Here is a 26,737-nt window from a genome sequence, read left to right as displayed (position 1 = left end):
GGAAATGCGAAAATGACTCTTGTCTACTTGAAAATAGATTAGAATTTACAATTCGGAGAAAAGCCATACATGTTAAATTTATGAAAAAATCGAAGCGTTTCATTATTACGTCCCACACACCTATCGAGTCGACATGAAAACTAACCGAGAACACGGACACCGCGACTAAACGCCGCCGTCTCTAAAACACGTATACACCACGCAGGGTTATATCTATTCCAAACCGGTTCGTATACAAATGAACCTCTCGAAAGAAAGAGTAAAAAAGCGAGTCTTACCAACACCGTCGATAAGCCGTACCGGCAGCAGCTCCTAAACCGATCGATCGCGTTCAGGAAGAAATCGCCGCGCTAATTGGCGACAGGCGCGAGTTCAGCAAAAAGCCGGAAATGCACGAAGCAAAACACGACGCGACCCACACGTATACACAGCATATACAGATAGAGATCATTGACGCTCGCGCTTTCACCTGCGCGTCGATGATTTGCCAGGCTGGCAAAGGTGTGTACACATGGCCGCTGTAACGTTGAATCGGCCTCCGTTCTCTATCGACTCGTGAAATTCGATTGCCCGGTGCAGCGGAGCTGTTGGCCCTTTTTGCAGTATTGATCGACCAGAGAGAGAAAGAGAGAGAGAGAGAAGAGTCGTTGGAATAGACGGATGTATGCGTCGGTCCACCCCGACACCAGCTCGAGCATTGAGTGCCGGGCTTTTTTGCATGTTCCCCGGGAAATTCAGAGTGGAGGGGGGATATGCGCACAGCGATTGGATACCCTCGATAAATAATCCGACTCCTGATCACATCGCGCTGTATTGATATTCATGGTCGACCTAAAAATCCCTAGCGTCGCACCCGCGCCATATTAATTATCGATCCCCACAGACCTCCAGCTTCGCTCTTTCGATTACGTCGAATTAGCCTTTCCACGCAACACACGGAGAGATAGTCGGGGGGAAGGGGAAGAGAGAGACGGATAATAGATATACAGACAGACAGAGACAGCGGAGAGGGATTAGGCCGGCCGCGGCCGCACACACGCAGGTACGCGCATTTGAATTGTAGATATAATCAAGCGCGGCGCGCTTTATCGATGTGTTTAGTAAATAACGAGGCTCTAATTGCATCAGTCGTCGACTCGGCTAATTAATCACGCGATTGCGTATACACACGTGTACACGTCGTCGGTCGTCGTCCCAATAGGGGGGAACGAAAACAATGGCTCGTGTGTGTGTCTGAATTCGGCCGGGACAAAAAACAGCGCACGCGATTTATTATCTCTGATGTGTGTTTCGGAGGCTGTCGTGTCTGCTGGCTCGACTAAGGGGAGAAAAAATTAAGCGACGTTTAAGGATTCAATTGCGAACGGTTAGATGTGTAATTCAGCGATTATTCGATTAGCTTCGTTGCAGTCCGATTCGATCGGCACGACGCCCTGTACATATTTGTTTATTTTCAACGCGAATAAAAAGACTCGACTATCACCATGACGCAGGCTTATTCTCCACCGGCCCATTGTGCCGATTCGTCGCGCCGCGAGCGCACGTGCTGGATATTTTCGAGACCTGTATATACCAGTATCATTATGTACACCGCATGGCTCTCTCGGCCGCGACAATGCGCAATTCGGCGTCGCTTTAGCAGCGCTAAACGAGCTTATGATACGCCCTGACATTACACCGGCGAGAAAGAAAAAACTCCAAGCGTATAATGCGTTACATCTCTCGCGGTGCGGGAATTCCGATGAGTCATCGCGGCGCTTCAAACGTTTCTGCTACGAAATTCGCTGTTGTGCGAGTGACTGTTTTGGAATATCTCTTCTAATGATAAATTCTGCAACTTCGCGTAATACGGCTCCGTGCGTCGATATAAATATTCATATGAAAATGTAGACAATTGGGTGATCGCATTCCTCGCTTTGAAGAATTCTTCTTCCACGTAAGCGTTGATGCTGCGAGCGGAATGCGGGATCTGCAAATGAGTCACTGAAACGACTTTAAAAATAGCTGCGAGAGGGATAAAATAAGACTCGCCAGAAAGAGAGAGAGAGAGAGAGAATGTGTACCTATACAACTCTCGCAATTAAAAATTCGATAATCTTGGCAACACGCACGACTCGCTATTCCAACTCTCTCTCTCTCCCGTCGTTTCCCAATTTCAATGCATGTACGAGAGCGAACTTTACATAATAACTCGTGACCGATTAAAAGTTCGACGAGTTTAGCAAGACGTCTATTTTAACGCCGTTCCTTTTCGAGGTACATAAAACTAACTTTCCTTCTCTCTCTCTCTCTTCGTGTTCCAGGCAAAAATCAACCTGGCCTCATCAGCTGGACGGTCAGCAGCATCAGCAGCAGCATCGGCAGCCGGCAACAGGCTCGGCCATGTGAATGCGGGCCCCCGTAATAGCGGGGGACTCCTGGAGTCAGCTGCTGCGTCCTGAACGAGATCGTTGCAGCAGAGGAGCAGCAGCAGCGTCATGGAGGAGCCGGACCCCGAGACCTGGACCGCCTGGTTCCTCGATGCGATCCGCAAGATCCGAAGTCAGAAGCAACGGCCAAGCGTCGAGCGCATCGCTCACGCGATTCGGCTGCAGCACGACTATCACGAGGAGGTCATCGCCGAGAACCTACAGCTCGCCGTCAAACGGGGCGATGTGCTCAAGCTCTTCAACAAGGGACAGTCGTCCTACAAGGTACGCGTATGCGAGCGTTAGATAATTTATTGCTGCACTTTCTAATTCGTTCGTTATACCGGCGGGCGAACGGGTTTCGGCTTGCTTGAATCGAAGAGAGAAAGCGACTCGCACGTAATTCGCACTGATAAGATCGAATCTGTAACGCGAGCTTTATGCGCGGACGTGGAAAGCCAATCGCGAGAAGAAAAATAAGAGACGTATGTGTACTAAAACGTTCCTCTTGTCCGCAGGACCCGGGAGGTCTGCAGTCGAAGCCGCTGAAGGTGAGCCGTACGAGCGACCTATGCAAGGTCATCATCAAGGCGGTGCGTGAGTTGGGCGAGCGAGACGGTTCGAATCTCAAGAACATCGAGAAGTACGTGAGGCAGAGCCACAGCGTCGATGAGGAGCAGGAGGGCGATCTCAGGACGGCCCTGAGACTCTCTGCCAAGCGAGCAGTCGACAGGGGCCTGGTGCTGCAAGAGGGCAGGCTCTTCAGGCAGCCCGATCGGCCCATTCATCTCGCCAAGAAGTTCAACGCCGAGCGCGAGCACAACGATAGCCTCACGCCCAAGGTCGGTCTCTACACGATTCTGTCTTACAAATTATTCTGTACACGATTACTTTGATATTTCTTTTCACATATTCGGCGTATCGCACTCGAGAGGAAAAAAGTGTATAATTTATGGTCAATCGAAGAATCGCAATCGACCTCGCAAATTCGTGCATGCGGATACCAGCTCCCCGTGACCTGATTCCGAACCGGCCTTGAACTCGCCGCGGCCGTAAATTTTCGGTGCGGGCGCCTTGCAACGACGAACTTCAAAAGCCCAGAAAGCCATTATACACTGCACAGACACACGCAGAGCTAGCGAGCGAGAAGCAGCACAGGTCTTTAGCATCGAGTTCATCTGGGGTCAAGTCCTCCGCCCTGCATAGCCCATTAATTCTCCGACGATCGAGAAAGAGAGAGGATCTACGAGCTAGCGAGCTCTTTTTGCCTGCTTCTTCGTCGGCCTATTTTTATCCCCTGCTGCTGCTGCTGCTTCCTCTCGTCGCGCGCGAAAAGCCCGTAACGAATCGCTCAGCCGGTGTGTATAATGAGGGAAGCCGATCCCCCCCCTTTTGGGCCTCCTCTTCCTTCTCGCTCGGTGGCCTTAACCCCTTTTTCACCCGACGACGGCAACGAGTGCGTATGCTTCATTCTCGCTACTTTCGAGATATCTTTGTGAAAGTAAAAGTCTCGCGATCGCCGATCGTTCGTCGACTTTTATGCAGATGTTTCTCTCTCTCCCGCGCGCGGTGATTTATAGAGCGAGTCGTCAAAGACCGGCATTGTCTATAATGCTCCGCCGCGAACTTTCTAACTGTTGCCGTATTATTTTTTCTTCTGCGCGTTCACATCGCGAATTAAATCGCGCGCTCGCTCGGCCGATTGATCATGCTCGGCTGTGAGTCGACTGCAAATATTTAAAATAACACTCCCACATTGCTCGTTTTTAACGGTTTACACTCGTCTCTCCATTGAAGTCATCGCTCACAGATCCCGAGAAGAGATTCTCGCGGTGACGCAACCACTCTCTCGTCGTTCTCCGTATCCATATAATCTCGTCGAATTACACGCTCAACATCTCCGATACTCGAGGCGATAATTCTGTTCGCGCGGCGGTAGCGGAAAATAAACTTCGGGCCTCCTCCTTGTTTCTCCGTTTGCATTGAAAGATTTTTCCTCCACACGCGCGCTAGCGTTTAGCATTTCAATTATATATTCCGTCTGGATTTCCAAGCGGTGTGAGGCACGAGCTCCGTTTCTTAATTAGCTCAATTTGAAACGCTAGAGAAGGATCGAGGGAAGCAGCGAATTTTTACTTTTACATAAAGCTACCGCGCGTTCTGGGAGAGCGGCTTCACAGCCTTGAGCTGTTCTAACAACCCGCGGGCGAGTTCTCTCTCTCTCTCTCTCTCTCTCTTCTCTTTTCTCTGTATAAGTGTATATACACACAGCGTGTATTCAGCGATGATTGATAAATCCGTGCGCTGCGGGCGTCCGTCGATCGGTGTCAAGCGGTTCCCTAATAACAGAAAAATCCGACCGCAGCTCGAAAAGTGTCCAAACACAGGAGTCGCCCCCCTTCTGCAATCGAATAAAGTCATCAATCAACGCGGACTTATCGTCGATCTCTGACACCCCCCGGACGGTTAACGCGCTTAATAAATCGGCGCGAAAATCAGGAAACGAAGCTGATAACATTTTCCGCAGGACGAGAGCTGATGTATAATACACACACAAAGTTGCGCAGGATCGCTTACTCCCGGGACTCGTACTCGCACTCTCTCTCTCTCTCTCTTTCTCTCACTCTCTTATTGATCCTCTCGCGACGAGAGAGCCTCTATACGCACGCGCGATGGCAGAGAATGGACGCGTGTATATGCATGTATACAAGCAGGGTTATTGTAACAACGGGATCAGTACGTACACAAGGGGGGGGGGTGATCGCGGAGAGTAGGGGGGAGTCAGGTGGTCAGATTCTAGTGGCGTCGGCGTTGGCGAGTCAAGTGCGATCCTCTCTCATTGAATTCGCTCTCGATGGCGGCGCATATGCGTGTCCATCTGTCTGCGTGCATGTATATGTGTGTGTCATCATCGCCCACTCCGTTCCGTTGCTATCCTGGAATTCGCGCGAGGGGAGATATTCACGACTCCATTACCGCTTGCTCGCAGATTTTTATCTCTCTTTCTCGCTGCTACGCTTCTCTCTTTTAAAACGAGCCTCGCCGAGAGTTATTATGTAAATTAATTACGATACGCGCGATGTAGACACAAAAAGCGAATCCCTATGGCTAAAAGCGTCGCTTCGAAACAAAAGCGCGCGCGCGCGCGCGACCGCATCAAAAGTATGAACGCGCGAGCGATCTTAAAAACGTCTGATGCCTTCTCATGTTATATATATATATATATACTCTATATAACAGGGGGGAGCGGTGTAGCACTTAGCCCTCTTCATTTGGCCGTTTAATTTAATCAAGCCGGGTGCCGCACGCGCGCCGGACCACGTTTAATTAGGCCCGGCGCAAAGGCTCCAAATCGAATCGCCATTACGCGAGTGCGTGCAGGTGCAGGTACATACGGTAGAGCCGATTAATTATAGCGAGGTACGCGCGCCTGAGTAATCGACGCTCACGCGCGACTGTGTCTGTATAGGCGAGGACCGAAGGATCAAATGATTTCGAGCGAATTTATACGCCGGCCTTTGTTCGTCGATGTTCGCATATGCGCGACAGAAAAAAGTCCACCACCACCTCCTCCTCCTCGCGAAAAAGCTGCGCGGAGCCGTGACACACGGGGCGCACAACACAGCCACCCCGGCAACAAGCCCCGATGGCGCAATGACGCACGACGCATTGCGCGGAGAGGTGGATTTGTCCGGGAGCTGCTGCAGTGCCGCTGCAAAAAGTCTCTCTAGCTGATGGCTGCCCCCCCCCCCCCCGCCGGTCGAGGTCATCTCGTCGCTGCTGCACACACACACACGCGACCCCCGAAATCGATATAGCTGAGCATTTACGCCTCGGGATTTCGAAGGGCTGCTGCTGCACCGGACGTGTATGAATCAGCATCGGAGGAGTAGGGAGACAGAGAGAGAGAGAGAGAGGAGGGATTGATCGACGGGAATCGAGTGAGCTCGACGTTCGCAGGCCGAGAGAGAAGTTTCTGTTTTATTTTTTTTTTTTATTTGACCTGGATGTGCAGCGGCAGGTTGAACTTGAAGAGTTGTAAACAAACAACACGAGTGCGTACGTTTCATCGTATACACAAAGTCATCCGCCGAATTCAGCAGTCGCCGTAAATCACTCGACGAAACGCGTCGGGCTCGAATTAAAGCTGTAGGCCATAAACCATCCGGCGATGCAGCTCTCTCTCTCTCTCTCTCTCTCTCTCTCTCTCTCCTCGCCCTTCTGTACTATAGCGGAGAGGGAAAAAAGTCGCTCGGCGCGTTACGGTACACTCAATTAGCGAGCCGCTTGCGCCAACAAAGACCGATCGTCTCTCTGCGATTCGAAACGCACTGTTATGGCAGCTTGGCGACAGTCACTGCACTGCAGAGAGAGAGAGAGAGAGAGAGAGAGAAAGAGAGAGAGGAAGAATGAGTTCGACACGTGAGAAGCTGCCGCCGCCGCGCGCTCGCACGGTGTGTTTCTCGCGCTGCCGCCGCTACTGGCGACCTGTTGCGCGAGTATACACACGCGGTGTTCCGAAAGAGACCGATGCGACGATCGAGGAGGATCGTACTAATATTAAGCTATCGCCAGCAGATGCGCGCGTTACATAGGCGGAGAGGAATATTCCGCGCAGAAGAGTAGAGAGATAGAGAGAGAGAGAGATGGCTTATCGGCGCTCGCATGGAAATTAGGGCCTGGCGTGTACAACCCGCGACGCCGTGAAATTACATAATGCCCCGGAGCTGCTCTCTTTCGAAGCCAAGAGGAGGAAAGAATAATAATCGGACGCGTGACGAATAAGCCGAGTCGAGATAAGAGGAGCTCTCGCATAGCGCGAGCGAGCGTGACGGGAACGATAGGATAAAAAAAAAAAGGCTCTCGCCGCCGACGCGCGGACGACAGTTCGGTCTCGGCTCTCGGAGCGAGCCGTCGTCGTGTGCGTTAATTTCCCGAGACGGAAGGGAGGATGGAACGCACGCGTTGTACGTAGACACATATAGCCCCCGAAAAAAAAAAAAAAAAAAAAAAAAAAAGACATCGGTGGCCCGATGTACGAATAGCGCGAGAGGAAGAGCATCGCAGGGCTAGACCCTCCTCCAGCGTTAATGGCAATTGACGGAAGCCTATCAGAGGCCGGCTGAAGGCGAGCCGCGCCTGCGCCGCTGTCTCTTCATTCATGAATGGCCACGAGGGCTGCGCGCGCGATTTTCCGGCGGCGCTGCTATAACCCCCACTGCCGCCGCCGCCGCCGCCGTCGTCGTCGTCGTCGTTGTCGCCGTCGTCTCCTCGCGGCGGCGGCGCGAGCCTCCTCTAAACACACTTCGCCGTCGTCGTTCGTCATATGCATGCGTGCATAGAGGGGCTGCGCGTCGGCCTTTTTTTTCGCCGCCGCCGCCGCCGCCGCACCGCGCGCTCCCACATATACGAGGGGGATGAAGCTTCCGAGGATCGTCTTCGACTTCTTCATACAATCTCGTGTCTATACCGTTATCATCACACGCAGTGCGATCGAGAGTGAGCTTCACGAGTGGACAGGACAGGATGACTGTTTTTCGCCGGGTTGTTGTGTTTTTGTGAAGTGAATTGCGCGCGGATATCCGCGGACATGATCCTGAGATCCAATAGGCGGCTGAGGGCACCTCGCCGCCGACGCGGCTGCCGGCGTGCCAACGACGAGGTGAAGGATCAATAATGTATTTATATAGGCGGCGGCGGTGCTATACTCTATAGTGTGCCAGAGCGATGGCCACCACCGCCGCCCTCTTCTCTCTCTCTCTCTCTTCTCTCCCTCTTTCTCTCTACACTTGTGTGTCTGTGCATGCATATACATCTACGCACGCGACTCTCTCTCTCTCTCTCTCTCTCTCTCTCTGTGATTATCGGCGATTTCGCCACTGCGTAGAAGACGGCCCGCGTCACGCGAGCCGGCACCTGTTTTACCGACCGCTATACGTTGTGTGTTTTCCCTATATCTATATATACGTATACGTGCGCGCGGATAACTAGAGTAGAGAGTGGGAGGACTGCGGAGATTATCGGGATTCTCTTCATTGTTCCGAGGCGCTTATTGCTTTTTCGAGCCCCGCTTTGCGGACTGATTGCGGTGCGATTAATTCCGGCTCGAGTGCCGTAAAACTATTACGATTATTATACGGTGCCTTTTTCTCTTTACCCCTGCAAGCTCACCTCGCGCTTCGCGAGATACTCAAACCCTGTCGATACGCTTACGATGTGTTTGATCGATACGAGCCGCGCGGCTCGATCGCGAGTAAACGCGCGGATAATTGTCATCGATGCAGAAAACAAGCCCGTCCGATTAAAATATCACGAGGCCCATTACGCGTGGTTTTTTTTTTTTCTTTCCCGCGTCGAGGAGCGAGAGAACCTTGCAATTTCGCGCTCGGTGTTAACCTTTCTCTCGCGTCCTCGCCGCAGCCGAGTGTTTTATACGGCGTAATTTTATAATCGACTACTCGAAAGCTCGCGCGCGAGATCGATATATTTACAACGTCCCCCCCCCCTCCCCCTTCTCGATGCTCGCCAATTAAAGATCTTCCGCGTCAATAAGAAAATCCGATCGTGAATATTCAAAGGCGGAATTAGAGGCTAATCCCTCCAAAGCGTTCGCTTCGTACGCGTAATTGCCGCGATAATAAGATGCACCCTCCGACAGCGCCGAGATACAGCACGCGCTTTATAACTACTAATGTAGACGTACGGCGGAACGAATAATTACGCTCGCGGTATAAGTAGCCTTCCCTCGTGTTTTTTGCTCTCTTTGTGCAGCACACGGCCGGTAAGAGAATTCGCGCGCTCGCGGCAGGGCTTCAAGGCTCCGGCCTTGGCTGCCGATTTTTTCAAGACGCCGGGCTTGTGGGTTGGTTGACTTTTTTTCCTCTCCTCGAAGCTTGTAATTAAACAGGATCTTTGATTTCGCGTCAAGGATAATGAGGAGGAAGCGGGGCGGGGGGGGGGAGTATCTCGGGCGCATTGTGCTCGAGAAAGAGAGAGAGAGAGTGAGAGAGACGGGGGGAGTATAATATTATCAGCTTCTCGAATCGTACCAGTTTGCCCGACTTATGAATACCTAATTGCGGCTTCGCTGCTCTCTGCGTCGAGAGCTGGGTCGTTCGCACGCTAATCTCCCGCCGAACCCATTGGCGCCGTGTGTTGACACGTCGACCTACATTTTGTTGTCGAAAGATTGCTCGAACTCCGCTAGGGGGCGTGATTCCCGATCCGCGTAACCCGCTAGAGAAGTGCGATACGTCGAGAATTTTAGCGTAAACGCGACTAACCTGAACACCTTTTCCAACCTGTTACAGCTCCCAGCGCCACTGCCGATATGCAAGGAGTGCCTGGGCGCGACGGCCGCCGGCCCGAACAACAACAAGCGCAACAGCAGCGGAGGCGCGACGACCCCGAGCTCGCAGGGCTCGATCAACTCGCAGGCCTCGACGGAGAAGAGCCTGAGCCGATGCAGCGTGTGCGGCGCGGCCCTGCACACGTCCTGCGCCCCACCGGAGCTGGCGGTGCTGATCGAGCGAGGCGCCAGCTGGTCCTGCGACGACTGCTCGAGCACCTGCGCCGGCTGCCAGGAGGAGCGAGAGTCTCAGAGCTACCTGGTCAAGTGCGCCGGCTGCCCCAAGTGCTATCACCCCGGCTGCCTCGAGCCCGCGCTCGACAAGCGGAGCAAGGCTCCCTGGAGGTGTCGACACTGTCAGACCACGCACCAGCAGCCCGACGCTGCCGGGAAGAAGCTCGCCGAGGCCAAGCAGCCGCTCGCGAGCACGCCCACCAGCGCCAGGAAGAGGCTGAGTAACATCAGGGAGAACAGAAAGTGAGTTCTCCCGAACGCCGCTGCTTCGTCTACGCGTCTCTGCGTCTTTCTCTCATTCTGTTGCTCTCGCGGATGGGACGGGTGTCGAGGGTTTTGTTTCGTCGATCTATCACGACGACACCTCTCCCATCGCCGTTTTATCATATGATTTGATTTGATCTGATTTGTTTTCCTTCTATCTAATTTTTCTCTTACGCCTCTTACCCCAAAGCGCGACTCTCTAGCGGCTCGATTCCCGACCCGCTACTGAGAAGCGCTCTGTACCAGTGTACTATCACTCGCTCTCTCCGCAACTAGCGATTGCACCCTGCGCCCTCTTCACACCTCGTCACCTTGTTCTGTGCAGGTCAATGGCATCCAGCAGAAAGAGCACGTCTTTGACGGCGGGCTCTGCTGCAGCTGCTGCGACGACGCCGACATCGACGACGGCCGCGAGCACGCCATCGGGAAAGAAGAGCAGTCCGTCGCAGGCTCAGGTGGACAGCAGCTCGGACGGTAATGCGGGTGTTGTCTCCCCTCGTCAACCGAACCCCCTTTCCTCATCCCACAGCCCCAACCATCATTCCCTTCCACACCACCACCATCACGTACAAAGCACCGGCCAGGGTGGCGGTGGCGGCGGCAGGCTGCTCGAGGAGAAGAACGACCGAATCTCCAAGGAGAAGCAAAAGTTCTTCAGGCTCAGTGTCTTCAACGCCAAGCACAACAAGCTCAAGCGAGCCGCTGCCGCCGCGGCCAACACCAGCAGCAGTAGCAGCAATACCAGTCACGTCTCCCCGGACAAGGCCAGCAAGGCTCTCGTGGCGGAGGACAACCCTACGAGGTCGTCCCGGAACACCGGCAGCAACGCCTCTTCTTCGAAGAAGTCCGTAGCGAGCGCGAATCGAAGGGTGCCTCCGCTGCCCAGTCAGAGCGAGGACGAGGACGAGGTCGAGGACGACGACGACGACGACGACGACGACGACGACGACGACGAAGAGTCGGGTGCCGATGAGAAGGTTCAGGAGGAAGAGGAGGAGGACGACGATGACGAGTGCTCGAGCACGTCGAGCGACGACGACAACTACACCTCCTGCGAGGAGGAACTGCCGGCATCGGACCATCGCCTGAGGATGGTCCAACCGACCAGCAAACCTCCTCCCCCTTTGCCTCCCCCGCCTTCCTCGAGTTCGTCGTCTGCGAACAGAGCCCCCGGCAAAACAAGCGGAAACTCGAAGGGACCTTTCGCTTGCGACCTCAATGAGGACAGACCCTGGGGCTTTGCCGCGGCGGCGGCAAAGCTCAGCGTCGACAGCAGTCCCTTCTTCAGCAACATAACGAACACGTTCGGTGCTACGCTACCCAAGCTCGACGTGGCGATCAGCGCCGACAAGCCAAGCTTCGGCCTCTGCATCGAGCCCGCGATAGTGCCGGCGTCCACGATGGCTGCAGGCAGCAAAAAGGAACAAAAGAGCAACGAGAGCAAGAAGCCAGTCGCCGCTACTCCCGCTACCACGATTAGCAAGAGTACGACAAGCACGAAAGAGACTCAGCCGGCACCGCAGCCGCAGCAGAGGCCGAAGCCTGGTAGTGGACAGTTGAGGAGCCTCTACGATGGCTTGAGTCACTTTTTCGCCGCGTCGGGCAAGAGCACGAGCAGAGCAAAGCCTGGAGCACCGCCGCCCAACTACGCGCCCGATCGCCGAAAAAGGCAGCACGCTGCCGAAAAGGACGCGGACAGTAAAACGACGGCGGTGGCGCAGCCCAAGGCGCCCAAGCTCGTGGCCCCGAAGCAAACCGCCGCCGCTTCTACGGCAGCCTCGTCTACGCGGAGCGCGAGCGATGGGCCCACGAGGGGTAAAAAGGAACTCGCCAAAGTCACGAGAGTTCCGAGACCCGGCATCTTCACGCCCTCGGAAGAAAGCAGCAGCAGCAGCAGCTGCCTCTACACACTAACGGGCGAGAAGCCCTCAAAAATGACGCCGTCGAACCTCGTCAAGACGGCCGTCAACAGCAAGCGACACGAGCAGGAGAGGCGACGACTACGCGGCATCGACGGCGCATCCCTCGTCAAGTGCGCCGCCACCGACGCCCGCCGAAGACAACAGCAGCAAGATCAGCAACCGCAGCAGCAGGAGAGCACGAGAAGAAGGCCAGAGGGCAATAATCGCCACCACCCTGAGATGGCCGGTGGTACGTCAACTAACGCTGCTGTCCCAGCGACAGCGGCGAGCGCGTCGTCTACGACGACGACGACGACAACGACGACGACAACGTCGACGACCTCTTCTACCTCCTCTACCGTTCCTAAGACTAATCCTAGCCAACTCAAGTCCGCTCCACGAGCCTGTACTAGCGCCACTACCACCACCAACACCACCACCAACACCACGACACCCCGCGCGACACCCTGCTCCAACAGGAAGGGTAAGAGTCTACCCCACCCGCTCTTCTTTTCTCTCAATCTCGATCTCTCTTTATCACTCACAATTATCCTTGCAAAAGTCTAACCAAACGATAAGACCCCGTCCCCGCCGTTAACGATAATTAATTACATGCACCCCCACGATTCGCTGGGATTTTCTAAATCAAACGAAGACGACGACTTTGATTATCCCCATCTAATCTTAATCCTAGCTCTCAAGTCTTTCTCTCTTTCTATCTCACCACCGTGGATGTGTTGGCGGTGTGGTGTGGTGTGGTTTTTGTGTGTGCTTGTGCGCGTGTGCAAGGTGTCATTAATGATTTTTTTTTTGTCTCATCCCCGGCCGGTGAGACTTGGCGAATCCCTCGCGATTCGCGACGGCTCTGGCGGCTGGGGGTCGATGTGATCATGGAATAACGTGATTGTTCTGCACCGTTAAGTTCAAGATCTAAAATTAGAAGGTCGTCTTGAAGATTTTTGTACAAGATGTCGGCTTTTTTTTGTAAATCGCAAACTGGACGTGCATACTTCAGCGCTTCTCGAAATCAGGCCGATCATTATTTTTCATTTGCAGCTTGTTTAGGAGCTAAATTATTGTCAAAGTAGGCTTTGAATTGTTTTTATTTCGTTTATTTACGCATGCGATTTATTTACAAAGAAGCTATTTTTCAATGCTCCAAGACGACTGGTTTAACAGCTGTACAAGACAATTATGATCAAATTAACGAGAAAGAAGCCTAAAACTATCAGAACAATCAAGTTTTTGTAAAATAATCATCTAACATAACCTAGTGTAAAATCTTTGGACATTCGCGAATATGAGAGAACACAAGGAATGAATCCTATTATATGAGCAGATACACCATTGCAACCCATTGATTTTACACTGTGGTATTTTGAATTCACTGCATGCTGTCATCGTCCTATTACAACACAGCTTTGGTGGAATAATGTCGTCCGCATGTATGGACCGTTAACTTTTTGCTCGCAGAAAGTTGATTCAAAATTTTAACTGAGAAAAGAAAAAGAAAAGTAACAAGATCAGAAGTTGTAAAATCAATCAAATCGGAAATCGCTCGGATAATTCCGTACATGCAAGTTTAAACTAGCAAAAGATTGTGCTGTAAAAGAGTCTTAAAATTCTCTGTATACAATTATTATCAGCAATGATTTTTTGGATTTTGTAAAATTGACTATATTGTTAAAAAAAAGTCTTTGACATTTATTTTTTTTGCATATTCCTGGTACTTAGCGATACGCCGGGGAGTCTCGACCTGCTGCTGCTGACTTAAGCAGGCTTGTATAATATAAGCCAGCAGAATTATTTTCAAGTAACACGCAAACGCTTATGTGCCACCGAAGGAAGAGAAAAAAACGTTTTGTTTTTTTTTCGCTATACCCTGACATTTTGCCAACACATCCCAAAACAGACATCCCGAAGCTTTTGCTTTGCCTTATATTTACTACTTACCACATATATTTTTTTTGCATTTGAATAACAAGTCAATAATACTCGACCGTCATTACGTTTTTTTTCCCCTCAATTTTGGTTGACATCACATTGCTCGAAACCACAGCGTTCCTTTGACTAAAATCAGTAACCAGTATAAGTTATAATTATTAAGAGAATCAGTTCGAAGTCAGTTTTTATGCACACGACTTTTTTTTTTTTTTTTTTTAGATACCGCGTGTAAAAGTTCTCTTTCTCGAACTCGAGAGTGTAATCGAAAGCTTCGTAATGATCGTGCAAGTCATTTTTTTTTTCACCTTTCTATCGCACTCTCAAGTACAAACGATTCGCGCTTACAAAACAAGAAAAAAAGCTAAGTCAACCCAGCGACATAACACACTAACCCATGATCTTACCCGGGCCTTGCAGAGGAGCTGGTGTTGCCGCAGACCCTACCACCAGGTGTCACGCAGAAGGATGTGGAGCTGTTCAAGGACACACGCGACCGGGCCAACCGGCTCACGTTGCAGCAGAGCGCGAGCGAGACGCGCGACGAACAGGATGAGAATCTGCAACCTGTGATGGTCAGCCCTGGTGGCACCGGTACCCGCAACCCTGCCGCCATCGTCTTCGGTCGCTACGAGGTCGAGACCTGGTACTCCAGTCCTTTTCCGCAGGAATACGCCAGGTTGCCCAAGCTATTCTTCTGTGAATTCTGTCTCAAGTACACTAAGAGCCGGGCTGTTCTCGACAGGCACATGGACAAGTGCCAGTGGAGGCATCCGCCTGCCACCGAGATCTACCGCTGCAATGGATTATCAGTATTCGAGGTGACTATAGCTTTATTAATAATTTCTTCATTCTTGATTACATGCTTCATTCTTCCAATAATTCGTTGTTTGTATGGTTTTCAGATTGACGGCAATGTCAACAAGATTTATTGTCAAAACCTGTGCCTATTAGCTAAACTATTCCTTGACCACAAGACCCTTTACTACGACGTCGAGCCGTTCCTCTTCTATGCCGTAACCAAGAACGATAAGTACGGTTGTCATCTGATTGGCTACTTCAGCAAGGAGAAGCACTGTCCGGCTCAGCGCTACAATGTCTCTTGCATTATGACGTTGCCCCAGTATCAGCGTCAGGGCTTCGGTCGCTTCTTGATCGAGTTCAGCTATCTGCTGTCCAAGGTCGAGGGCATTCCCGGTACTCCGGAGAAACCGCTGTCGGATCTCGGACGTGTTTCGTATCACTCGTTCTGGAAGAGCGTTGTTCTCGAGTACCTAGATTCTCATCGCGAGGCCAAGGAGCTTAAGATCGCCGAGATTACGAAGGTAAGAGATATTTCTAGTCTTTGTCTGAATCCCTCGTTGATCCGTGACAAAATTATTTATCTTTGCTGCGCGTTGTTGCAGGAAACGGGTGTCTCTGGACACGATATCGCAACGGCAATGCAGCTACTGGGTTTCCTGCGTCACGTTCCAAACGGTCCGAACGATAGTGGCAAGCACCTCGCGGTTCTGGTCGACTGGCGCAAGGTTGACGCTCACATGGCTAAGGTGCGCAAGAGCACGCGGATCCAGCTGGATCCGGATTGTTTGCGCTGGATACCATTGCTCACGCAATTACCTAACGCCTACCAGTCTCCAGAGGAGGGGGACACGAGCTCAGAATTGGCCTCACCGGCATTAGATCAGCCACCACCATGTGCCAACAAACCTGTAGCTGCGATGCCGGAGAAGATTCAGCGGGTTAAGATTCGCAAGAAGATTCGCGGACGAAAAATGGGTGGCGCACACAGGCGCATTTCACCTATAAAGCACAAGACGTCGCCACCGCAGCGGGCAAAGCTGTTAAAAGAGAAAGAACTGAAAGTCGGGGATAAGAGCTCGGGGCACGTTGCGGATACCGAAGAAGATATCAAAGACGAAACTCTAAACGAGTCCAAGAATATCGTAACGACGCCCAAAACCACGCGGACGGGGACTGCAACTACACCTAGAAGTGCTTTAAACTCCATCGGTTCGCCTAAGACACCGACAACGTCCAACTCCAACTCCAACTCCAACTCTAACATCACCACGAGTACTCCAGCGGCTCCTCTCTTGTCGTCTAGGCGAAGTGTAAGAACGGCGATGAAGACCCCGGCGGCGGCAAGTACAGCAACGACGGCTCCAGCTGCGGAAACGCTGACAGCCGTGACAGTCACGCCCCCTCTCAGAAAACGTAAACATTCCGAAGTGACTGAGTCCGAGGAGAAGGATGAGATTGTCAATAGCAGGAAGAGAACTCGCGAGTCGTGGCGTGATAAAGAGAAGGAAAAAGAAAAAGAGAAAGAGGTGAAGAAGAAAGATACCAAGACGGCTACGAAGGAGAAGGAGACTAAGGAAAAACCAAAATCGGTAGAAAGAGATAGTCGAGTTAAGGAAAGCGCAAGATTGAAAGAGCGAGAAGCTGCTGCAGCTGCAAAACAGGAATCGCCCAGCTCTAGAACACATCGAACACCACCCAAGGAGTCTGCAACGCTCAATACTAATAGTCCTGTAAAGGCTAAGAAGCAAAGCAAGCTGGATGACATACTGATGAAAGTCTCAAATCAAAAGTCCAAATTCACGCCAACGCGACAAGCCCGCGAGAAAAGAGCTAGTGCCGCTCAAAACGCCAACACTGAGGAACCCCAACAGAACCATCGCGGTAGTAAGAAGGAAGCAGCTGCGGATACTGTCAAAGAATCACCGGCGTCGACTAGGAGAGGCAGGCCAAAGGTTGACAAGGCAGCAAAAGATTCAGCGACTGTGTCTGCTGAATCTGCCAAGTCTGCTGACGAGTTCGTTGACGAACCCAAGGAGGTTAAAGCATCCAAGAAACAGCTTACTATTCCTGACATGTTTTCCTCAGCTACTTCCAACACTACTGCAAGCACCACTGCATCGAATGCAAGTCAAGAAGATGTTGTGGATAGCAGCAACAAGACAAACTCTATCGAGGAAAATTTAACCATGGCGGCTATCTCGGCCACCACGGAAAATGAAGCGCCAAGCGCTAGTCCAGGCGAATACGAAGGTGGCGACGAGGACGATGGGGATGAAGAGGATTTTGTACCCAGATCCAAGATGACTAGTGTCATACAGTCTCTGGACGCCGCCATCGAGAATTCCGAGAAGAACGGCGAACTCGATGAGAAAGAGACCGCTGTAGGCCCGAGCGAAGAAAATGGTGTATCTTGCAATAACACGGAGATGGCTGAACCGGAGGCTCCTGAAAACAATGCCATGGAAATGGAAGAGCCTGTTAATAGTTTAGAAAAAAGTGAAGAAGCCTTGCCAGCGTCAGATCAAATGAGCATCGATAAATCCATGGGAGAAGAAATACTTGCAAATAGCACCAGTTGCAATGAGGAAATTATCGGCGATAAGATGGAAAAGGAATCGATGTCCGTTGACAAGAGCCAACAGTTGATGGATGATCGCATGTCGGAGAGTCGCGTGGTTGAACCAACGCATAGTCCGATGGAGACTAAGATGGAGAGCATGCCGTCCATACCAAGCGATAACAGAGATCAACAGCAACAGCAGCATTACGCTCCTCCAGTTAGTCATCCAAGCGTTATCGAGACGGGCGAGAGCCAGCTGCAGCAACAACAGCAACAATTGCATCAACCAGTAATTATGCCACAAGAGAAAGTATTACCAGTAGTTACTGAACAACAACACCATCATCACGAGACGACACAGGTGCACTCACAGCCCGAGGAGAAGCTGCATTCTCCAGAGGAGAGTGGTAAGACAACGCCGCATCCGGAAAATCCAGGTTCTGTCAAGCGTACACCACCTTCGCAACCGGATCTTCCCTCTATGGGCGTATACACACCAGATTCTACGACAAACTCCGTGCACTCTTTGCACTATGGTCAGTGCGACCTGGACGTCAGTCAATTAGGTCTAGAATCGCCGACGTCGATAGCAAGCGATCTTGCCTCGCAAAACAGCATCGAGAGACCTCCTAGTGCTTTGCCAACAATGCCAAGTCAACAGTCAACAGTTTCAGTCACCTCAATAACGGGAGGACCTATTCAGATGAGCGCAGCAGCCGCTGCTCAACAACAGCAACATCAACAACAACAACAGCAACAACAACAACAACAGGCTGCCGCACATCCAGTAAATCTCCAGGCGCAACAGGTGCAGCAACAGCAGCAGCAACAGCAGCAGTACACTGACTGCTCGATGCCGCAGCATGTGGCTATTCAGCAACATCAACAGCATCAAATGCAGCACGCTGATAAGAATCCTTACGTAAGCAATCTCTTCATTAGAGATCAGATTTTCTCCGGTATGAAAGGCAAAATTATTGATGGTTATAATTTTCCAATGCAGCATCAACAGCAGCCACATACGCCGCAGCCCCTGCAACAGCCGCGAACTCCCCAGTCGCACACTCCACAGAGCTTACCAACACATAGTCCGCAGCCAATGCCTCAGCAGTCGCATACTCCACAACCGCTGTCTCAGCCTCATACACCACAACCTATACAAACTCACACACCTCAGCCAATGCCTGCTCAGTGCCACACGCCGCAGCCTTTGACGCCTCAACCACAACTGTCCATTGCGCAACAGCAACAACAGCAGCAGACAAATCATCGAAACAGTCTTGTGCACGCTCATAACCAGCAACAGGCCCAACAGCAGGCCCAGCAGCAGGCACATCAGCAGGCACAGCAGCAAGCGCAGCAGCAGGCGCAACAACAGGCGCAACAACAGGCGCAACAACAAGCGCAACAACAGGCTCAACAGCAGGCGCAACAACAAGCGCAACAGGCGGCACACCAACAGCAACAAGCGCATTCGCACAGCAGTAAAAGAACTAGTGGTTCACAATCTTCTCATAGGTTAGTATTTCTGATTGCATTTCAATTAAATAAGTTTGCATACGAATGATCATCACTAATCATAAATGTCTTATGTTGTAGATCGCGGTCTGCCCAGCAAGGTAGCAGCAGTAGCAGTAGATCGCATCGAAATACACCTCCTGCTTCGCAAACTCAGAGCAGCAGTCAACACGCCACATTAGCAGCAGTTTCTCACAATAGTCATCTACCGCCTCAGTACCAGCAGACAATGGCAATGTCAGTGCCTGGAATGAGCCATCCGCACTCCCATCCAAGTCACACGGCGCATTCGCATAACATGGCCGTGATCTCGCAAGGTGGCAATTACATGGCAGTCTCACAAGCTATGGCTTTCCCCGCGCAAAATACTTATGTCATCCAACATCGAGGTAGTCGTTCAGGCTCGCATACGCCCTGCACCACCGCAACGAACTTCTACATTCAAACAGCACCAATGCCGCATTCGCATACACCAACGCCGGCGACCTTGAGCACTGCACCTGGACCAGCCAGTGGTGGCGGTAACACCACGACCAATCATCAGACTCCCAACAGCTGTAGTCTGGCGAAGCTCCAACAGCTAACCAATGGATTGGAGATGACACCACCAACGCCGCCTCAGGCGATGAATCTGACCCCGCCGCCGCCCATACCACACACGATGACGCCACCACAGCCTTCTAGGCAGCTATCGACACCACCTCAAGTGCCGCTGAGTTACACTAAAAATTACTACAACGCTGTGAATGCTGTGCCACCACCGCCTGGTACACCTGGACCCCCACCACCCAGTCGGTCTACCTCCAGGTCGTCGGCAAGCGCCTCTATGACACCGATCCCTCAATCTTATACCAGCGAAAGTCTCTACAGACAAACGCTGGATCCCAGTGGTAGCTGTCCACAGATGCAGAGCGCGGCAAGTCGCGTAAGTCCGAACGTTGCCATAAACACAAACCTCATGGCAGCGCAAGCAGCTTACGGTTACAGGGTTGCTCAGCCTACTACTGGTTACATGAATCAGGCCGCGGCTCAACTCGGAGGTTTTATGAACCAAGCCAGTCAATTGCCTGTCGGCGTCGTAAATGTTGCTGCACCTTATGCTCAAGATCCTCACCAGCAGAACCCTACAGCCGTTTACACAACTCATTATGGTTACATTAATAGCGGATTGATGCAGCCTCTCAATGGCACGATGCGACCGCGCTAGCAGCAATCCGATCCTTAGGATACAGTCGTAGGCGCGAGGCAACGTCGAAATTCCTCCGCCAGCTCTGCTTTCGTCGTGCCACCTGCGAGATATGCAGATAAAGGCGCCGATGTTGTTGGGCTTCCTTGAGCGATGATCTTCCTGTATCGCGCGGCAGTCTTCGTTCTTCTATACCGATGGACAGCGAAGACTCTTGGCGTTGTCTTTGAATTTATTGTTTATTTTTTATTCATTGATTCAAAGTATCTTTAATTTTTTTAAGCTCTACGCAGCGTTACGATTTTAATGTTAAGTTGTTCCTATAATTAGTAGGGACGATGTGACTTTTGTATTGCGTAATTAAACAAGCGAGCACGTGTGCATTTTAAAATTTTTTTTTTTATGCAAGCTAGATGGATGTTTCTCTTGTTGAGCGCGTTTTACTTTGAAGAAATGACGATCTGTCAATGCGTAAAAATTTGCGTAACAGTATTTCAAACTCTCCCATAACTTTGAATTTTAGTCAAGACCAAGAATACCTGCAAAGACGATGTAATGTGGGTGTAAAAGAGATGCGAAATAAAATTTGATCGTCGCGTTTTACCGACGCTCTCTTATCCCTACGGTTATAGATAAATATAGTGATAATACGAGGTACAAGTTGAACTCGATCCCGATGGATCGGGGCCCGGATTAAACGATGATCAACGTATGCGGACATGGAGCGCGAGCGAAGCAAAGCAGAAACAAAACCCAAAAGTGAGCGTTGGATTTTTAAGGATGTGCACTCGTGCATTTACGTAAAGTAACGGCGTGTACTGTCTTGCGCGTGAATTTGTGAGTGTGTTAAAGCGGCGGGACAGAAAAATGTGGATCGAAAAACAATGTGAAGTGAGAATAATTAATAAGAGATACGGACTCTTACGCGAATTCGGCAGTTTCTCAATACATTAGGGCATTTCCATCGATTTCCCTCCCAACTTACAGTGTTACGTTTTATGTATGATAATATTTATATAAAGATGATGAAAAAAATACTTACAATAATATTCTGTTTGATATTATCCAATTGTTGAACGTTGTTGTTTACGTTTTACTGGGCACGCTGTACTTTACTGTATTATACGAGTGAATTGCATATAAGTTGCTACTGCAGTGATAATGATGATAATAATAATAATGATTAGTAGTGTTATTATTATTATGTATCGTCATCATTATTTTTATTATTGCTATAGAGGTAAAGTGAGGAAGAATTTCGCAGCGTACACATAGAGAATACACGAATAGCACATGCGCGCAGACACATTTATTAATTTTTACTTGTATAATCGACAACACATTACCCTTATTTCCTCTTTTTCCATACCCTAAAATCATTTAATTTCATAAACATTCTCACCCAGTCCCATCTTTTTTCCTTTACTTATTGTTTCTAATTCTCTTCCTTTCTTTTTTTTACACAGTTGTATGAATACCTAACGCATATATCATTTTTTTATTACTTCTATGTAGGCGATGCGAGAGTGCACACGTTAGTTACGATGAAATGGAAATAAGAAAAAAGTAAATAATATATGTATATATACATAATAAATTGATCATTGATTCGTCATGCTGTTCTGCAAACTGTCATGCGGGCTATACAAGCTACAAATGAAATAAGAAAAAAACAAATTATTTTTTGTATTAGAATTGCGGGAGGAATGAACGATAGAGAGGAACGTGATGAGCGTATGATGAGAGTGAGGGTAAAACGAGAAAGAGTGATATATATCTGATGAAAGATAAAAAGATGCCTACTTTGCACTGTCGAGCTCTGAGAAAAAAAACTAAACGTCTATTCGTGCTCGCGATGGTGTACGACTTTGCTCTTAAAAATTCCCGTGACACTTTGTGGAACGGTCACAAAAATATAATATATATAAATAATATAAATATATATATATATATTATTATATATTTATATGAATCATAGTATACAGTACACTCGAGTTACGAGTCAAAGCTTTTTTTTCAGAAACGATGAGTACAGAGTAAATGCGAGAGAGCGTGAAAGAGTAAGAGCGAGCGCAGTGCTAGTTTTTAGTGTAACTTGTAAACCACAAGGAAGGTCTTTAAGAATATAGTGTAAAAATACATCAATATTTATTGTACATAGATATAAAAAAGCTACTAACAAATAAAAATGAAATCGTAAAATTATTCGATAATAGCCTTCTTCATTTCAACCTCGTTTGTCCGCTCCTTTCTTTCGTTTGCACGTTCTTCTTTTTGACCTTTCGAGCATGCACCAAGAGATAGAGCAAAATGTTAAACTTTATGTTTTTTCAAAATACCGTATTCTAGTAGTTAACGAAAGTACAAAATCCACTCGATAATGACAAATGTGAGTATACATGTGTAATTTTAAGGCCTTCAAAGATTATATCTTTAACTCGTACGACTAAGAATAATGTTATTTTTTTCCATTGAGTATATTTGCCCCCAGTAATTGTTAATATTTTTAATTTAATAAAGCTTTTTTTCGAAATAACCGATAGTTACCTGTATCTCCTGCACTTTCGCCTCCTCTTCTCCGCGTTGGCCAAGTCGATGTACTTTCTCCTCTGCTCGTCCGTCATCTCCTGCCAGCGTTGACCGGCTACCCTGGCGATCTTGGCCACCCTGACTCCCGGTTTCTTGGATCGAAGCCTCAGGAAAAACACGAGAAAAGGGTTGGTGGTTCTGTGTAAAAAGTCCCTTCGCCGTTTCTCCCGTCTGGCGCATCTCCGTCTCTCCGACGATGACGAAGCCTTCACTAGTGGACGAGGTGAAGGTGAGGAGGGACATGCTTCAGGTTTTGGAGTGGAGGTGGTGATCGGGTTTGCGGAGGCGGTGGTGGGACGACTCCGGGGAGGACTGACGGCTGCTGTGCTGATTTTCAAAGTTAGCGTGAAGGATTTGTCGAGTTTTTCGGGGGTCGACGAGAAGGTCTTACTTTTCTGATGGAGCTTTCTCGGGAGTCGACGATTGCTTGCTGACCGGTTTGGAGCGCACGACGTTGCCCATAGTCGGGCGAGGTTGCAGGTCTTTGTAACAAACTGCTCACTATACTTGATAATTTATTTTTAGCTGGGGGTTGGGGAGGCTTGTCCCTGTCCCTGAAATCATCGGAGATTCAACGCGACTGGAAGCCTGTCTTTTGTTTTTATTATTAACGATGTTCTGCAGTGGTCATTGTCTGACTATACATGCCAAGGTTAACCCATCCATACTATTTTCAAGTTTACCAGTGATGAGACCTCGTACTTATGAAAAATACTTTTATTTACACGATAGTATTTTTATATGTAGTTTAACGCAAAAGTCATAATAATATCTAACTATACACTTATTAACTGTATAAAAAAAACGGAAGCATATAATATAATGTAATAGTAATCTCTTGTATATGCGTATATACAGCACGAAAACATCGATTAAACCTAAAATTCTCCCCCAGCCTGCGCCGCCCGTTTATTGGGTTTCCGGTTCTTCCCGTTTTTATTATCCCCGCAATAACAGGCTTGTTTCTGCGCGTCGAGAAAACTCTTGCAACCCAAAGCCGTCGTCCCCGTGTAGAGCAGCTTCGCCGCAGCCTTGCACGTGTTCACGACCGTGACTCCTGTAGTCTGATATCCCTCGCAGTACTTGTACAGACATCTCTTGAATTCAAGGTCGCATTTTTCCTTGTCGGAGTTGCAGGTGTCGTAGCAAATGTCGTGTGCGTTGCAGCATTTAGTCATCTCCTCCAGCGGTAGGTACTCTTGATTAATCTGCGTAAAAAACGAAAATAGCGATGACATTTGGTTCGAGTATCTGTATTGTATATTTTTAGGCGGAATCGTTATCGCAAACCTCGATACCCAGGGAACCGCATCCGTTGCTCTGAGGCTTGTGATTCCAGTCGGGTTTCGGTGTTGCTCCTGAAAAGAAAAATACCGCTGTTGAATGCGCGCGATCCAATCGCTAGCGAGAACGTATAGCTTTTAGAGCGCGGAATCAGCTGATTCAAAACACCGCCGAGTTTGATAGATCTAGATTTATAAATAAAAAAGACAAAACTCTTACCCGTAGCACATTGAAAGGAGCAATTTTCCTCGACAGCGGCATCGAACACCTCGTGAATGTCCTTGATCTTGTGAGCGACGGTAATGGCGTTTTCGAACAGGTCAGAGAAAACAGTCTCGGCCGTGAGAACCGCGTCTCTGAGGTTCCCCAGGAGTCCGGCTCCGTAACCTGACCAGGCGTATGCCAGGAATGTCAGCGCGTAGACGAAGAATTTCCGGTACTGGAAAATATCCATGATCACATACGCGCGCCTTTAGCGCCGACGATTCACCTACTGCAGTATGAGACACGACTGTACTAAAGGGTATAGAAGTAGGTGCTAGGTATGTACTTACGTGGATGAGCGTATTTTTAGGAGGTTTATTGGCAATGCCGAGTTGGGAACTTTACCTGTCGCGAGAACGACTGGTACAGCAAATGTGTGTATTTTCGGTATGCATCATTGTTTTCTAATGAGAAGTCATTTTTTTGGGACACTTGATGCATTGCATTCATTGGAGTGTAAACACAGTTTCTTGTTTTACTTCTATTTTGAAATGAATAATCAGAGAATTCATTTTATACATAGATATATTTTATTGTTCTTCAATGTTTGTGTGTTGGTAAATTAAAAAAAAAGTAAATCACGTGATTTGATTGGGAAATAAATGTCCTGCTTAGAAAAGAACTTTTATAAAAAGTCTTGACAATAAACTTGAGTATTGCAGCTACAACTTCTTGGCAAGTTCGCCGCTCTCATACAGTTTCTTCACATCAGTACCTCCTCCGATGAATTCCTTGTTCAAGAATACCCTTGGGACTGTTCGAGCTCCAGTGATTTCACCAAGAATGTCTTGGATTTCATCAGCATCGTCTCTCTTGTCCAATTCGATGGCAGTGTATGATTGCTTCAGTTTATCAAACACCTGTGCAAATAGATTTACGATATGACTACATTGATGACTTCATTTTTAATTCACACAGCAATCTTACTAACCTCTTTGGCCATTTTGCAGTATGGGCAAGTGGTCTTTGAGAAAATTACCACCTTGTCGGAGGCAATTAGCTGGTCCACAGCTTCACGGGTGATCGGCATCTTTAATACTCTGGTACTGGAAACTGAACCCATAGGTTTTAGCTACAGGGATTGTTTTTATAAATATATTGGGCTTAGAATTTTGTAATTGAAACTCTTTCATAATCTAATGACACTTGTAAGACAAGCAATGCAACTATATATATTGATCGAAGCATGAATCATGATCTTTAGTCACCTGACTCATGAAAGTTTCCAATTTCATGAGCATGTTCTATGCTTTTATCTCCTATGGATACTTTGATGTTGTTAGTGATAATTTCAGAAAAAAATTGCAAATTCTTTTGAATAAAGAAGTTTAACATTTCAAACATGCTGTAGCAGTATGATTAACAGGTTATAAACAATTGCACTATAGGCAGAGCAATTTTGTATAAAATAAACAGAATGACTCAATTATGAAATTATAATCTTTTTATCTAGATTTATTTGAGATACTTTGTGTTTCGCAACATGAATATGACTGTGAATTAACAGAGTAGACACACTTATGAAAACAAAAAGTATAAACAATGTGTATAATTTCTGTTGAAAAAAAAAGAAAAACAAAATAAGTAGAACGCCCAACATTTAAAAAACCTTGATTTCGCACAACTAATAAGCAGGAAACGAGTCAATACTTCCTATATCTAATCTTATAATCGGATAACCCATAAAACATAATTAAGTAATTATTTCAATAAAAAGATTATTAAAAATCGAATTTTTCTTTGTGATCAAATAGATTATGTATAGAATATCAAGATTTTACAGTACTTAGTCCAACACAATCGTTATTAAAACAATTACACGCGTAAAAAGTAATGCAAGAGCGACTCACGTGCAACACTTGTAGACGTATCGGCAGCTGCTGAGTGTCGATCAGTCTCGAGTCATCCAGAGCGGAACCACCACACAGCAGATTGCAGAAAACAGCCATAGCGCAAGCGCAACAATCGCGGGTTCCAGTAATACAGCTATATACACTTCACACACACACGCGTGCACACGAATCGATATAGTGTTAGTTGCATATAGGTTTGGTTAGACAGATTATATGTATATCCGGTTTTCCAAGATCAGTGTCGATCATTAGGTATATCTTATCGATGATCTATCTACTTTAGATTTTATTTTACAATACTGATAAAAAGCTCTAATATAGGTAAATAGTTGAAATGGTTGAAAATTTATGATGAATCTTATTCAAGATATCTGGTACTTAGAATAACTCGTAAATTATTCAATTGAATTCATTGAACTCCTAAAAATGTATTTCTCCCGAATAACTCGCTATCCACTTTCGATATAACGGAGCGGGAAATTCGAATAGCACGCAATCTTTTTTACCAGCCACAGATGTCGCGCTTTTCTAAATCTATATAGAGCTATATATATATAGTTCGACGGACATGATAGTCTCGTCG

At 48.5% G+C, this 26,737-nt stretch overlaps 3 protein-coding genes across 14 annotated transcripts in view; 1 reads left to right on the top strand and 2 right to left on the bottom strand.

Moving 5' to 3' along the window:
• The window catches only part of LOC100116786 (histone acetyltransferase KAT6B), a 28,776-nt gene extending 6,407 nt beyond the window's left edge, over positions 1-22,369 (top strand). For 3 of the 6 annotated variants that reach the window (XM_008211190.4, XM_008211188.4, XM_016981637.2), the window contains exons 2-10: positions 2,304-2,693; positions 2,927-3,250; positions 9,719-10,233; positions 10,580-12,639; positions 14,517-14,917; positions 15,002-15,421; positions 15,503-18,382; positions 18,464-18,978; positions 19,060-22,369. In XM_008211190.4, the coding sequence (XP_008209412.1) occupies positions 2,478-2,693; positions 2,927-3,250; positions 9,719-10,233; positions 10,580-12,639; positions 14,517-14,917; positions 15,002-15,421; positions 15,503-18,382; positions 18,464-18,978; positions 19,060-20,185 (8,457 nt within the window). In that variant the 5' untranslated portion in view covers positions 2,304-2,477 and the 3' untranslated portion in view covers positions 20,186-22,369. Of the gene's footprint in view, positions 1-2,303; positions 2,694-2,926; positions 3,251-7,666; positions 8,071-9,718; positions 10,234-10,579; positions 12,640-14,516; positions 14,918-15,001; positions 15,422-15,502; positions 18,383-18,463; positions 18,979-19,059 lie in introns of those variants that run through there. The other 3 variants (XM_016981642.3, XM_016981639.3, XM_016981641.3) reach the window with 3 other exon arrangements.
• Positions 22,174-26,201, bottom strand: LOC100116717 (group XIIA secretory phospholipase A2). Of its 5 annotated transcripts, none has more exons than XM_032597192.1 (7): positions 26,152-26,201; positions 25,233-25,354; positions 24,257-25,161; positions 24,044-24,111; positions 23,145-23,961; positions 22,712-23,075; positions 22,237-22,443 (listed from the first exon to the last, which is right to left on the bottom strand). In XM_032597192.1, the coding sequence occupies exons 3-5, from the start codon at positions 24,489-24,491 to the stop codon at positions 23,632-23,634; spliced, it is 633 nt and encodes a 210-aa protein (XP_032453083.1). In that variant the 5' UTR covers positions 24,492-25,161; positions 25,233-25,354; positions 26,152-26,201; the 3' UTR covers positions 22,237-22,443; positions 22,712-23,075; positions 23,145-23,631. The 5 variants fall into 5 exon arrangements, with proteins under 5 accessions (XP_031779171.1, XP_032453083.1, XP_032453082.1 ...); XM_032597191.1 differs by having other exon boundaries at positions 25,233-25,373; positions 26,152-26,183; XM_031923308.2 differs by lacking the exon at positions 26,152-26,201 and having other exon boundaries at positions 24,257-24,530; positions 24,592-25,161.
• Positions 24,809-26,737, bottom strand: LOC103316643 (glutaredoxin). 3 transcript variants are annotated; one of them, XM_016981654.3, is made up of 3 exons: positions 26,121-26,737; positions 25,233-25,354; positions 24,809-25,161 (listed from the first exon to the last, which is right to left on the bottom strand). In XM_016981654.3, the coding sequence occupies exons 1-3, from the start codon at positions 26,248-26,250 to the stop codon at positions 24,964-24,966; spliced, it is 450 nt and encodes a 149-aa protein (XP_016837143.1). In that variant the 5' UTR covers positions 26,251-26,737; the 3' UTR covers positions 24,809-24,963. The 3 variants fall into 3 exon arrangements, with proteins under 3 accessions (XP_016837143.1, XP_008209404.2, XP_031779173.1); XM_008211182.4 differs by having other exon boundaries at positions 25,233-25,373; positions 26,152-26,277; XM_031923313.2 differs by lacking the exon at positions 26,121-26,737 and adding an exon at positions 25,510-25,793.

This window comes from Nasonia vitripennis, chromosome 2 (genome assembly GCF_009193385.2).
Source record: "Nasonia vitripennis strain AsymCx chromosome 2, Nvit_psr_1.1, whole genome shotgun sequence".
NCBI classification, from domain to species: Eukaryota; Metazoa; Arthropoda; class Insecta; order Hymenoptera; family Pteromalidae; genus Nasonia; species Nasonia vitripennis.
This window is presented reverse-complemented; position numbering and strand designations above follow the sequence as displayed.